We start from the raw sequence: 15,234 nt of genomic DNA, 5'->3' as shown, positions 1-15,234 counted from the left end.
TATCAATAGACTTGATTGATGCAGGGTTGCCACAAACATTCAATTTGTAAAATATACAATATTTGCACGTCTTTTTTGTTTCTTAATGTAGGTATTTATTGCTGTGAATTTTTCCTCTTAGAACTAGTTTTGCAACATCTCATAAATTTTATTTCCATTTTTATTTTTCTCAAGATTCTCTTTTATTTCCCCTTTAATTTCTTCTTTGATCCATCAGTTGTTCAGGAGAGTATTATTTAATTTCCTTGTAGTTGTGAGTTTTCTGGGTTTTTTTTCCTGTTACTGATGTTTAGTTTCATACCATTGTGGTCATAGAAGATATTTAGTGTAATTTCAGTCTTCTTGTGTTTATTAAGACTTGTTCTGTGGAAAATGTACTACTTGTGCTTGAGAAGAATGTATATTTTGCTGTTATTGGATAGAAAGTTCTGTCTACGGCTGTTAGATCCGTTTGTTCAAATTCACGGTTTCCTTAATGATTCTTTTTGGATGATATATCCGTTGTTGAGAAAGTGGGGTATTAATGTCCCCAACTATATTTGTATTAGTGTATATTTCTCTGTTCAGTTCTGTTAGTTTCTGCTAACTGGATGTGTAAATATTTACAGTTGTGATGAACTTCTTTTTGTATCTTTTTGTAATGACTGTTTTTTGTCTCTTTATCGTATTTACATTAAAGTCTATTTTGCCTGCTATGTATAGATCCCCTGCTTTTGGGGGTGGAGTAGTGGAGGCATTTATCACATATTTGCTTGACATATCTTTTCCCATCCTTTTTAGTCTATGAGTGTCTTTAAGGCTAAAGTGAGGGTCATATGGTGTTCTTGTTTTGTTTTTTTTAATCCATTCATCTTTCGATTGGATAACTTAATTCATTTACATTAAAGTGATTATTGTACCCCAAAGTCTTCTGGTTAGGCAGGACTGGGAGCTACACTGAGCAGTGAATGGAGCTATGATTCTGCTCCCCTACCTGGACGGGGAGGTGGAGGGTGAGGGGAGGAAGACCAGGCTCCAGGACTGGAAGGGATCTTTGTTTGAGGTCCCAATTCAGGCACACGTGCACCTTACTGATTCCCTAGTTAGATTTCATCACTGTCTTGGCTCTGCAGACTAGCAAAGCCACTAGTTGGGACTACTACCTGGGCATTGTAGGTAGGACCTGGGTCTGTAGGATCTGAGTGCTCGTTGTTGCAAGCCCCTCCACTTCTTCATCACAATCTGATTCCCAGAGACAAGCCCTGCAGATTCCCTTGTTATTCTCATGAAGCAAGACCTGAGTGGGACTCCCAAAAAGGGACCCAAAACACTAGAACAGCTGGGTGTCTACTGGGATCTCTTTTCTCACTGGGGAAACTGTAAGCTCAGGGGAGACCCATGCTGTGCTGGCGTAGGGTAGAGGCCACGCGGTCAGCATGTACCATCTCTTTTGATCCTTCTAATGTGGTCTATCTCAGTCTGTGTGGTACAGTGGGTGCTTTATTCTCACCCATCATGCTCTAGGATTTTCTCAGCAGTGTCTTATCCATGAGTAGTTTTCCTCATGAGGAGGAGTGCAGTTGGGCATGACTTATGTCACTATCTTGGTGACATCACCCCTAAATTTGTTTTGTTTTAAGCCAGTAAGTTTGTAGTCACTTTTTACAGCAAGAATTGGAAACTTAATACACGCATCCTAGTGAGTTACCAGTTATATCACTTCTTTCAAAGTTCGTCCATGACCGGTCACTGCACATCTGTCATTCACTTTACATACAGACAGTAAAGCATGTAACAATGTTGACTTGGGTTTCCCTGGTGGTTCATATGGTAAAGAATCTGCCTGCAATGCAGGAGATCTGGGTTTGATCCCTGGGTCAGGAAGATACCCTGGAGAAGAGAATGGCTACCTACTTTTGCCTGGGAAATTCCAGGGACAGAGGAAACTAGTGAGCTACAGTCCATGATGTTGCAAAGAGTCTGACATGACTGAGTGACTAACACTTTCAATGTTGACTCCTGGCCTCCCAGTGTTTAAATTATGTGATATTTTATAAGAATAGTTAACCAGAAGAGTAATCTGGCTAATTAAGATACAAGTACACCAGCAAAATGAAAAATGATAACACTGTAAAGTGAAATTCAAATTGGACATAGAGTTAAAGAAGTAGCTGACTGGAAGTATTGACACTGATGGCACTGTAGATACCCTATATATGCAACTTGAAAAACCCAGTGAAGGCAAAATTATCAACATAATTGAGGGAAATGGTTGTCATTAAAAAGATGAAGATATCCTAGAGAAAGTGATTCTAGCAAAAAACTTTATCACTTATTAACCTACAGATTTACTGTAATTTCAATCCGTCTCAACAGGAGGGTTTTTTTTGAGATAGATAATATCCTGAAATTCACCTACAGAAAAAAACTCAATACCTATTAAACTAAACTAAAAAAGATCATTAGGACATATTATAAAGATTGTAGTAATTTAAGAGTTTGATAAGGACATAGAAATAGAGATTATTTGGGCAGACTGTTCATTTGCTATAAAAGGAAAAGAATGTTTTTAAATGCAAGTAAATCAATAAAATCAAAAATATTTTTATTTTTGTAAGTTTATTTTGAAATAACTTCAAACCTAAATAAAAATTTCAAGAATAGCACAGAGACACTCACTCAGGTGAGAAACGACACTTAAGTTTTGTGAATTGGGCCAATTATGTCTCACATAGCAAATGGGTCCAATTTCAGATCATGTGTCATGCCTACTTGTCACGTCTCCTTAAATCTGGAACATCCATCTTTCCTGTACTTTCATAACCTTGGAAGTTTGAATACAGGCTAGTCATTTTATAGAATGTCTCTCAGTTGGGTTTTATCCAGTGTTTCCAGATGGTGCATTTTTGGCAGCATTATCACAGAGGTGATGCTGTTTTTTTCATTACATGCTTATCAGATGTACATGCTATTCCCTTACTGGTTATTGTAACATTGTCACCTGATTAAAATAGTGTCTGCCAGGTTTCTCCAGTGTAAAATTATACATATATGTGTATATGTCAATGTATATATAATGATTAACAAGTACTTTTCATGAAGGTATTTTGAGACTGTAAATATCCTATTCCTCCATCCCATTTTAACTATTTTTAGCATTCACTGGTGTTTGTTGCCTGTGTTATTACTATAGTGGTTGCCAAAGAGAAATTTTAAAATTCTATCCACATTTATTGGTTGACATTTTACAGTAAAGAAAAGCTCTCTCTTTTCCTAATTAATCACTTAACATCAGTTGGACTCATGAGTTATTAACTTACTATCATTACTTGTGATACACCAATTATCCCTGATTTGGCCTGTATATTCCCTTTCAAGCTGACTTATATGTCCTTTTGACACATCCACATGGTTCATTGAGTATTTTCTGGCACAAAAACATGTTCCAACCTTGAAACCAGCTATTTCTTCAAGAAGCCCCAGTTCCTTTTAGCAGAGAAAAATGTTCAGAAATTAAAGTCTAGGTACGGGGTGTGCTCCTGGTTCCTTGGCTGATGCTCCCAGTCCTCTGTGTTTGGAATTAGGATATGCATGTGTACAACACACACACTTTTTTAATATCGTGTGTGTGTGTAAAACTCACACAGGTGGTTCAAATTCTAATACTACAGGGATCATTTTCGCTTTCCCTTCTATTTGTACTTCTCCAACAGGGAGAAACTGCTTCCTGCATCCTCAGTAATTTACTTAATTGCTCCGTCTCTAATCTCCTGATCCGCGGGGCTGGCTTCTGCCCTGTTCAGCCTGCCTCACACAGGCACCTGTTAGCCTGAGCGCTGACCCTGCTCCTCACTCCAGCTCTGTGCGTCGGGCTGTCCCTTTCACCCTGTTCCACTGCGGTCCCTTTACAGGGCTGTGAGAAACAACTTGCTCAGGTTGGTTGACTTTCGGACTGAAAGAACGGGGAAAGAGAAGAGGAAGGAAGGGAAGAATGAGGGAGAAAAGGAAGGGGAAAAGTGAAATCAGTATTTTAGACATTGAATTACAAATCTACGAATCCTGAGCGATTGTAATTCAAAGAGAGTGAAGAAGTAAATGGATCCTTTTGAGAAGGTTCTGAAGGGGAGACTGGGTATTTGGATTTTTGAAGAGTTTGTCTTGATAGTTTTACTTTTAATCAAAAAATGTTCTTTAGGCTAGGGTTGGTTTGTTTTTCTGCCATCTTTGTACAGAACCAAAATTAGGAGGGAAATGGTGGTGGTGGGAAATAGTTTCTGAATAATTAGACAGCATTTGAAAAAATAAGATTAGTTTGCTAAGGCCACAGTGGAGTAAATATAAAGAAAATGCAGAAGAGGAATTAACCATGTGGATGAAAGCCAGAGGAGCAGGAGAATGCAGTTTCCTGGGGGACTTTTGGAGGTGCAGGTTAGTGTATGTTTGTGATGTAGGTGGTAGTATAAGCCTATAATAGATTATTTTTTTCTTGCATGGGATTAAGGTTTGAACTTAAAAAAAAGTGAGGAAGTGGCCATGAATGTTGAATTTGTAAATACATCTTATTTATTTCTCCCATTTTAGATTAATAAACTCTAGCAAAATCTTTCAGTTTGGGGAACTTTGCTGTAGTCGTTCAGTTGCTGAGTTGTGTCTGACTCTTTGCAGCTCCATGGACTGCAGCACACCAGGCTCCTCTGTCCTCCACTATCTCCCGGAGTTTGCTCAAATTCATATCCATTGAGTTGGTGATGTTTAGGTTTTATTTCCCCTTCTCTATTTTAGTTCAAATACATATACTGTACATAGCTCCCCCACCCACCTCCCCTTTTTAAAACAGTTATAGCTTGCAAAACCATGGTTCACAGTGTTGCAAATGAGGGTCTTACCTTTGTCCATATTTAATCTTTGCAACAATCATTAGTGGTATATGACATCATAACATAAGAGAGCATCTATGTACAAACATATACAATTTTATTGATATCTCTACAGACTACAAGAATTTTAAGTATAGTCACAATTGCTGAGTGCAACAGAAAAATAGTAATTTGTCGTTTTCTGAAAAGATGCAAAAATTCTGAAGATGAAAGAAAGATACATCAATGATATCATCTGTTTCTTATTTCCTAGAATAAAACATCACATAATTAAGTACTAAAAATTATAGGTTATTAGAGATTTTGATCCTGTGTACACTTGTCAAGAACCACCACCTAGTTCATTTTCTGGCTTTGTAGTTGAGAAGGGTGGGCCCATACCATAGGGGAGCAGTGTGAGATGAGAGAACGGAACTCCCATTTTTTCATTGACTAGTATTTCCTTGGATAGGAAGACTCTCCCTTTTTGAAGGTGAAAGCACTTTTTCAGGGCACTGGAAGCCACATAGTGAGTTGTAAGCCTTCTTCCTTTAAACAAATGTCTAGTAACTTAGGAAATAAATCCAAAATCCTTTGCCCTGGGAGCAAAGACAACAATCAAAAAAGGAGAGATGTCCTCTCTTCTTGCTAAGATCAAGTTCAATAAAATATCACTGTGGCAGAACAGGTAACTGGTACCCATGTCTCCTTCAAATGAAGAATGCATAATAAATTTGGACCTGATTTAGTATATGATTGTTTTGAGAATTTCTGCTATCCAACTAGTAAGAATTAGTTTTCCACTTAGTGTTAATGCTGTTGAACTTTTATGATATCTCTGGTGTCTTTTGATGTCACAATGTGTAAGGCAATCAAAATCTAGATGTTTGAACTGGAATAATTAGTGGCAAAGTCACTAGGAGACAATCATGAAGACAGAGTTAATAGCTAATGGAGCACTGCCTGGTCAGAAATGTGTACAGATTTGTTTTGGGTTGCAACACAGATATCAATCTGGCCAACACTGTATCGCCAATATCTTACTTTCCTTGATGCCTCAGAAGTGGGGCTTGAACACCCGCCAGTATAGATAAATGCGTCTTCCTTAGTAGTGGTGATCGACCTTGGCTGGATATTGGAACTATCTTGGAGGCTTTCAAAAGTACTGATGTTTGGTTTCCACTCTGAAAGATTTTGGTGTAACTGGGAATTTTAGAAGCTCCTTAGGTGATTCTTATGCACAGCCAAAGTTGAGAATCACTTCCTACATAAATGTTTGAATAGACCAGCCGTGCTTCAGTTCTCCATCAAAGCTTCTTCTACTTCACTCTGGCTCCCATGTCCCTCTCTGCCCGAGCCTACCTGTACTGAGTTGGCACTTCCTCTTCTTCCCCAAGCCAGACCTTTCCTGTTTTGCATTTTGTCCTTTCAGGGCTACGTTGTCTGCAAATATATACAATAAACTTCTATAACCATGCTCCCAACAATGGTGCAGTCCAAATACTTGACTTACTGGCATGTATTTCTGACATCTGGAGCAGTGTGTCTGTGAAACAGTAACTGCTCAGAAGTGGGGTTGGGGCTACAGAGGACAGAGGTGAAGAAGCCGCGAAGCTACCGTGTTTCTCCTGATGCAAAGAGCAAGACCTGGCAGGAACGTTTTGGCATTGCCCTCTGTGAACAAAGGTGATCAAGTTACAGTGTCTTCCCACAAGGACAGACTATAATCATACAGATAAACTCCTGGGTTGTCCCAATGATCCTAAACCAACGAGAGGATTTTTAGTCTACTCTTCTTAATCTCCTTCAGCCAACCTTGGACACAATCTTTATTTTCCTTTTCCTTTCTCAAAGCCATGGTAACCCCTTAATGTAGATAACAGACATATGGTTCACATTTTTATAAAAGGACTCCAACAGTAAACTTTTTCCTTTATAATCCCTTAGTATCTTTGAGTAGTAGAGACACTGGATTCTGATTTATTAATTTGAGAATCATTCAAAAGCTATATGAAAGGTTTGAAAAATCATCTTTTTGACTAAATTATCAGAAAACATCTCACTCAGTTCTGTCACCATCCTTCCAAAGTCAGACAGAGACCCTGATGATGACCAGGGCACTAAGTCTGGGTCTCAGTGAAGTGTAGGAAGCAGAGCTGATAGTACTGCTTTTGCAGGGGATTAAAATAAATGATGAATCAGTCATCCATCCCTCCAAACTCCAGGGTTAATGGATAATTTATTGGTAGGGATTATTGCTGGCATTATTAGAACCAGGGAAACATATACTTCCAATTTCTCATGATGAATTATAATGCTAAAGGCCCATTTTTCTCCTGGGACACTAAGAAAGGCTTCTCTCTTTAGGGAGTCATAAGGAGATAAGGTCAACTTGTAGAGACTGCAAGCCTTATCTTCTGATATCACCTTAAGCAGACAAAACGTAATTTAATGACAACTAAGGCTCAGAGTCATTTTCTCTATCATTGTTCAAGTTACTAGGAGTATTTTTCTTATGTTCCAAGGTAGAGGCAAGACAGTTAAATAGTAGAGAAGAGAGATGTAAAGTATTCCATGCATCAACAGTAGTTGTTTTCCAAAGATGACGATGATTAGGTGGTGGTAGTAGTATGTATGTGTGTGTCTGTGTGCGCGTGTGCTAAGGTCAGTGCAACGGAACAGAAATGTTCAGAGAAAAATCACGTCCATATCACATTCTTGTTATTGCTATCTCTTTGAATTATAAAAATAATTTTGATACAGTAAAACCTCATTAATTTGTATTCCACTAATCACAAGTTTGTGGGATGAAGTTACCCTTACATTAAGAAAGGGTTTATAAAAACTATATTGAAAGACAAAAAGAACCTCTTTTCAAGCATTTCAGAAGAACCTTACTTCTAATTGATGTGCCAATTACAAACTTTTGGTCTATTCATTAAAGTCAGAGTTTTAAGCACTTCTGTGAAATGCTATTTTGTCCTTTCTGGTTTTTTTTTTTTTTTTTTTGGTATGCTTTAAAATATTTTGTATTTGTTTTCTTTCTCAAAATTAATTTGCTTTTGTCAAAATTACTGAGAACATTAAAGAAAGTGCCTCTTTAAACAAATTCACCAGAAAAAAAAGCGCAAATACTATTTTTGGCTACTAAAAGATCCTGGACTTAAGGAAAATGGTGAATTCTGAAGATACACAATGTAAGTCTATTAAGACCTTGATTAACCAAAATTTAATGAGCCGAACCCATTAATTTTCTTTAAAAAGATTATTTTTGAAAGAACAACATACATATTATTGGATGGGTCCCAGAATCTGCATATACTCACTTCCTATGGCCTGACTTCCAGAATCATGTTAAATAACGGTAGCAGGTGTCTTGTCTTGTTGGCCTCTACTACTTCTCTGTTCTGATACCTTTTATCATATTAAGGATATTCTTTGTTCCACTTTTAACAGAGTTTTTAATAAGGAATCGGTGTTTGGTATCTGTTGACATAATCTTGTAGCTTATGTTATTTAGCCAATTGAGTGACAAAGCATTGATTTTGTATCATTACACTCTCTATGACTAAATCCAAGCTAGCAAAAACACCACCACATTTTATAACCTGGTAATAAATATTGAACCAAAAAGCAATTTCTAATGAAAGCCCTTGTTAATCAGAAATGTCAGAATCCCTTTCTTAAAACATTAACTGAGGTTTTACTGAATCAGACTAGAGAATGACCAGTTTGGTCTGTGAGTATCAGGCTGCAAGAGCACCTTTGAATTGAAGACCCCACAGGGATTGAACAGTAATATACTGTGTAATTGGCAGACAAGGATACAAATGGAGCATTAAAAATATATCACTTTAGAAACTGAAACCAGTGTGTGAAATCAGTTCTGAAAGCTAACTGCATTGTTCTTGTAAGTCTAGTTTCCCCGAACCTATTGTCAACTCCCCTGCAGAGTATAAGCCAAGCTGAAAAAATGCTTCAAGGTGACCCAACCCTGCATTGGTTGTGACTAAAAATAGCAACTTGTTCTGAAGGTGATGGAAATAATTGTGTTAGGAATAATTTACTGTACTGGCTATATTTGATTATGACTGAGAACTGTGAATAATGTAAAATATTATGGAGAGAGAACAATGTTAATCAGACTCTTGACATAAGAATTCAATAATGTCCTAGTATATAATGAAAGTTATAGATGACAAAAAGACTCTGGTTTGTTTGCTTTGTCAGTTGGGTATCGCAAATGTACTTGAAATGCACTGATATCTTCTAACACAGATTTTTTTTAAATTGTCAGGTGTGGCCCAATTTATAAAAATAGTTTACCATAAATCTTTTTTTTTCTTCTGTCACAACATGCTTTTTTCTTTTCCTCTTAAGATGTTAATTTATCATGCATTTTTTTTTCATTAAGTGCATTAATGCTTTTTGTTTGTACAGGATTTTTTCAAATCAGAAGGACTCCCCGTAGTTCCTAAATGTAAATCCTTAGCAAACGACATGCCAAGATGATAGCTCCATTCCATGTGGGAAAAGGCAAATTCAGCCATATCTTGGGATTTTAACCAGGATTCCAGCGTTGGGTTGTACAATGTCTCTGATAAGTCTCCCTTATGATAAATTCAGATGGACTGTAATGGAACATTTTGTAGAAGAAACTGGCTTCTAGCAGTTGAATATTGATGCTGGGAATAAATTTGGTTTCCCTGAATAATGGTTTCTCAAAGCAGTCATAGCTTCTTTAGAAGTTTAGAATTGGTACCATTTCTTATCCTTATATTTCAGCATTAACTGGAAAGAAAAAAATAGTCACATAAGATGTTAAAAAATATTTAAAAGTTCTAATCCAAGCTCATGTTGAGCACATCATACATACCAAAACCTCAAAACTTCTAAAACGACCTTTATATTATGAAATAAACTACAGATAGATATTTTTACAAACCAGTCAAGCTCTAAACATTTGCCTGACAGGAAATGATTTTTAATGACTGAGACAAAAAGGAATGTGTGAATTCAGCCTCTGCGGCCCCTCACACCTTCTTGAGGGGGGATCGTAGTGTATCAGAACCAATAGATAATTTTCTTTAAAGCCATCCTCTAAGGTGAAGAAGTATTAATATAATACTTTAAAAAAAAAAAAAAAACCCTGTTTTTTCTCCCCAATCCAAGAAGAATTATAATACATAGAGCAAGGTCCCAGTTACCTTGGTTCTTACACATGATTACTTAGAGTGGCATCTCTGTTTAGGCTCTCTTGTGCAGAACCTAAATGTCTAAAGTTATTACTGGATGAAGATGCCTGTATTTACATAGGCAGCTTACCTCATGTGCATGTTTGGAGAATGCCTCTGCACTGGTCATCATGCCTGCAGTTTTCTCTTCCAGCTCTCCCAGCCTCTGTCCTCTCTCATCAAGGGCGATCCGTGCTCGAGTCAGCTCTCCCATCACCCCTCCGGCAGCGCCTTTCATCCCTTCTATACCACCTGGTCCAGGAATGTGCTGCGCGAGGCTGCGTGATGCTTTTCCTGCGGTAGCTTCCCCAACTGGGAGTTCAAGCAATAGCAATTTAAAACAGTTTTTCAGTAATTCAAGTAAGTATAGTCAGGCTTATGACCAAACAAAGTACTTATATTGAATTTTATTGTCATAATTCTCACAGAGAGACATATTTGTTCCTATCATAGATATATATGTATTTGGAGATGTTAGCATTTACCCAAGAAAAATGCCTATGAAAGAGACTGAGATGTGGTTACCATATGTTTTATTGTGTATATGGGGGAGGGGTTCATACAGTAATGACATAATTGCATTTCTTTATATTACTACATTGGTATGCTCACAATTTTATTGTGACCTCATATTTAACCCATATTAGTGTCTGTTCCAAACTCAGGCCTGATGATTTATTTAAATTTCTGCCCAGCTGGGCATTCCAAATCATCTGTGTTCATCTTCCTATCAGCCTTTGTAGCCCTCAGTAGTTTTTTGTTGTTTTTTTTTAAATCTGAGTGTGTGCGTGTGTTTGTACGCCTGTGTAAATACTAGAGAATGGGGTATATATGCATTATGGGCATTAATACACATACGTTGAAACTTTATTACTTTATAAAAGATTAAAAATTTCCCCATCATCTATAAAACTCAGTTTTACTTAATTTTAATGAAGTAACTTTGGGAAAGATATATCCATTTGAATGCAGAGTTCCAAAGAACTGCAAGGAGAGATAAGAAAGCCTTCCTCAGTGATCAATGCAAAGAAATAGAGGAAAACAATAGAATGGGAAAGACTAGAGATCTCTTCAAGAAAATTAAAGATACCAAGAGAACATTTCATGCAAAGATGGGCACAATGAAGGACAGAAATGGTATGGACCTAACAGAAGCAGAAGATATTAAGAAGAGGTGGCAAGAATACACAGAAGAACTATACAAAAAAGATCTTCACGACCCAGATAATCACAATGGTGTGATGACTCACCTAGAGCCAGACATCCTAGAATGCAAAGAAAAGTTGGCCTTAGGAGCATCACTACGAACAAAGCTAATGGAGGTGATGGAATTCCAGTTGAGCTATTTCACATCCTAAAAGATGATGCTTTTAAAGTGCTGCACTCAACAGGTCAGCAAATTTGGAAAACTCAGCAGTGGCCACAGGACTGGAAGAGGTCAGTTTTCATTCCCATCCCCAAAAAAGGCAATGCCAAAGAATGCTCAAACTACCACACAATTGCACTCATCTCACATGCTAGTAAAATAATGCTCAAAATTCTCCAAGCCAGGCATCAGCAATACGTGAACTGTGAACTGCCAGATGTTCAAGCTGGTTTTAGAAAAGGCAGAGGAACCAGAGATCAAACTGCCACCATCCGCTGGATCATTGAAAAAGCAAGAGAGTTCCAGAAAATCATCTTATTTCTGCTTTATTGACTGTGCCACAGCCTTTGACTGTGTGTATCACAATAAACTGTGGAAAATTCTGAAAGAGATGGGAATCCCAGACCACCTGACCTGCCTCTTGAGAAACCTGTATGCAGGTCAGGAAGCAACAGTTAGAACTGGACATGGAACAACAGACTCCTTTTCCTAGTGTGTCAAGGCTGTATATTGTCACCCTGCTTATTTAATTTATATGCAGAGTGCATCATGAGAAATGCTGGGCTGGATGAAGCACAGGCTGGAATCAAGATTGCCAGAAGAAATATCAATAACCTCAGATGACACCACCCTTATGGCAGAAAGCGAAGAAGAACTAAAGAGCCTGTTGATGAAAGTGAAAGAGGAGAGTGAAAAAGTTGGCTTAAAGCTCAACATTCAGAAAACTAAGATCATGGTATCTAGTCCCATCACTTCATGGCAAATAGATGAGGAAACAGTGGAAACAGTGGCTAACTTTATTTTTTGGACTCCAAAATCACTGCAGATGGTGACTGCAGCCATGAAATTAAAAGATGCTTACTTTATGGAAGGAAAGTTATGACCAACCTAGACAGCATATTAAAAAGCAGAGACATTACTTTGCCAACAGAGGTCCGTCTAGTCAAGACTATGGTTTTTCCTGTGGTCATGTATGGATGTGAGAGTTGGACTGTGAAGAAAGCTGAGTGCTGAAGAATTGATGTTTTTGAACTATGGTGTTGGAGAAGACTCTTGAGAGTCCCCTGGACTGCAAGGAAATCCACCAGTCCATCCTAAAGGAGATCAGTCCTGGGTGTTCACTGGGAGGACTGATGTTGGAGCTTAAACTCCATTACTTTGGCCACCTGATGCGAAGAGCTGACTCATTTGAAAAGACTGAGGGCAGGAGGAGAAGGAGATGACAGAGGATGAGATGGTTGGATGGCATCATCAACTCAACATGAGTTTGGGTAGGCTCTGGGAGTTGGTGATGGACAGGGAGACCTGGCGTGCTGCAGTTCATGGGGCCGCAAAGAGTAATATGGCTGAGCAGCTGAACTGAACTGAACTTTTAAAAATTGAAAAATAGCTATCTTGATAAAAATTTAGTGAGTGGTCCCAAGGATATAACATTAGGAGTGGAATCTAGATTAAGTTTTCTAAAAATAAGAGCTTTATTGAGATATAATTCACATATCATAAAATTCATAGCCACTGCCACCCCCCACCCCCATCACCACCACCACCACCTCTCACCTTTTTAAAAAAATTTTCTGGCTACGGTGCATAGCTTGTGGGATATTAGGTTCGGACCAGGGATCAAACCCTGGTAACAGCAGTGAAAGCACCTAGTCCTAACCATTGTACCTCCAGGGAATTCCTCAGTTCACCCTTTTTAAGTGTACAGTTAAGTAGTTTTTAACTGATTCTCAGACTTGTGCAACTATCACCACTATCTATTTTAGAACATTTTTATCACTACCCAAAGAAATTCTGTACCCATTAGTCCCTCCTTGCCCTGGTCCCTGGTAGCTGCTGACTTTCTGTCTCTATGGATTTGTCTATTCTGAACATTTTGTACAAAAGGAATAATACAATATGTGGCCTTTTTGTCTTCCTTCTTTAATTTAGCATGATGCTTTCAAGGGTAATCCATGTTAAGCAGGTATCAAATGTCATTACCTTTTATAGCTGAATAATAGTCCATTTTATGGAAGCACCTAGATATTTTGCATAGTTAAAAATTCAAGGAAAAAGGAGTTTTGACCTGTAGAGACCACACAGTGGGTAAGAGAATCTGGAAAAATCTTAATTTCTCTTTGAGAATGTTCCTTTTTACTGCATTTTGATGATTATTCTTCAGAGTCTCTGCTAGATATTTTTTAAGTGATTTATTCTGTACCATTGGTAAACCTTGAATTCTGAATAAAGAACTTGTTTCCTAGAAGTAGTTAGAGGCAGGCAGATTCAAAAACATTTTTTCAGATTTAAGTAACCAAGTGCCTTCACCTTGCCTTGCAGGTCTGATCTACGTGCAAATGACACATTTATTAGCTTACTCATTATCTGTATGAATTACATGTACTATTTTTGTTAAACTGTTTCTAAAACAAAGTGACCAGTTCTATTCATGTTTGGTAAACAAATAATTTTCATGGTAGAGAAGCAAAGCCCTCTAGAAAGAGTCTAGAAAGAGGTTGTCTGTTTTTTGGTACAGTTTGTAATCAGGAGTTTACTCACAAAGCTCTTCTCTGTCAAATGTTTGTCCACTTCCACCAAACAGGCCCTTGAGAAAGCCTCTGTTTTGAGCTTCTGGTGTCTCTATAGGAGTAAACAAATCTCCCAGCATGTCCTATATCAAATTTAAAGAAAAAAGCATTAGACTAAGGATAAATTAATAGATCAAAAGATAACTGGTGGCATGTTAGAGCACGTCATGCAAATGCTGAAAAATCTGTTCTCCATATATTTTCGTGGTAGTTTTTGCTTAGTTTCTAATTCCCTCTCTCTGGCACTTTTTCCTCCACCGTCTTTCTTTCCTTTCCTTTCTCCAAGAACTGGCATCTTAAAATATTCACTTTTATGACCTCTTGTCTTCTTCCTTCTACAGTTAGAAAGCATAGGAAGCTAATATTCACCCTAGGATTAATTTACAGATTAATCCTGATTACAGAATTCACAGGCTTTATTAACATACTAATCAGAATTTACATTTTTATTTACATACTTTATTTACATACTAATCCGGTTATCTATGTATAACTTGTTCTAACTTTTTTCTAACTTAACTTGCTATAAAATGTTTTAACTTATTTTGGTCTTGCTGTATGTGTTAGTCGCTCAGTTGAGTCCAACTCTTTGCGACCCCATGGAGCCTGCCAGGCTCCTCCGTCCATGGGATTCTCCAGGCAAGAATCCTGGAGTGGGCTGCCGTTTCCTTCTCCAGGGGATCTTCCCAACCCAGGGATCGAACCCAGGTCTCTTGCAATGTGGGCAGACCACCACCATCTGAGCACCAGGGAAGCCCTTGGTCTTTCTAAAGCAGATGAAAATTTGAGAACCATGGATTTGGAGGAACTTCAATCCAGAGTCAGATCTGTGAGCTAGTATCAGCTTGTGTGTGAACTTGCAGGATGACTGTCATCATCTTCCGCCCTCACCTCTACTCCTAGACCTATGCTTTTCCTCCCAAATCCCTTCTCTTTGGAAATGGCTACACCATCTACTTAGTTCCCCAACCCAGAAATACAGGAATAATTATTAATTCCTTCCTTTTCTTCACTCCTCTATCTAATAACCCTCCAATCCAACCGATCATAGTTTATAGTCACTGAATATGCTAATTTTTTCTATCACTGTTGGCTGTCTTATTTCAAGCCACTATTATTTCTGGCCTTAATTATTTAAAAAATAATGCCTCCAAATTGTTCTCCCTACTTTTAGCCTTAAGTCTTCCAAACAAATTGTCATACTGCAACCAGAATATTAGTTTTAATAA

The 15,234-nt window shown here is 37.9% G+C and overlaps 2 protein-coding genes across 10 annotated transcripts in view; one reads left to right on the top strand and one right to left on the bottom strand.

Moving 5' to 3' along the window:
- The window catches only part of POLQ (DNA polymerase theta), a 251,403-nt gene that overhangs the window by 109,529 nt on the left and 126,640 nt on the right, over positions 1 to 15,234 (top strand). The gene's annotated exons all lie outside the window — the stretch shown is intronic.
- Positions 4,520 to 15,234, bottom strand: part of STXBP5L (syntaxin binding protein 5L) — a 330,969-nt gene continuing 320,254 nt past the window's right edge. For 3 of the 8 annotated variants that reach the window (XM_061401670.1, XM_061401917.1, XM_061402088.1), the window contains 3 exons: positions 13,977 to 14,088; positions 10,161 to 10,381; positions 4,520 to 9,626 (listed from right to left, as the gene is read on the bottom strand). In XM_061401670.1, the coding sequence (XP_061257654.1) occupies positions 9,585 to 9,626; positions 10,161 to 10,381; positions 13,977 to 14,088 (375 nt within the window). In that variant the 3' untranslated portion in view covers positions 4,520 to 9,584. Of the gene's footprint in view, positions 9,627 to 9,823; positions 10,382 to 13,976; positions 14,089 to 15,234 lie in introns of those variants that run through there. The other 5 variants (XM_061401581.1, XM_061401487.1, XM_061401832.1 and 2 more) reach the window with 3 other exon arrangements.

Source organism: Bos javanicus, chromosome 1 (genome assembly GCF_032452875.1).
Source record: "Bos javanicus breed banteng chromosome 1, ARS-OSU_banteng_1.0, whole genome shotgun sequence".
NCBI lineage: Eukaryota > Metazoa > Chordata > Mammalia > Artiodactyla > Bovidae > Bos > Bos javanicus.
This window is presented reverse-complemented; position numbering and strand designations above follow the sequence as displayed.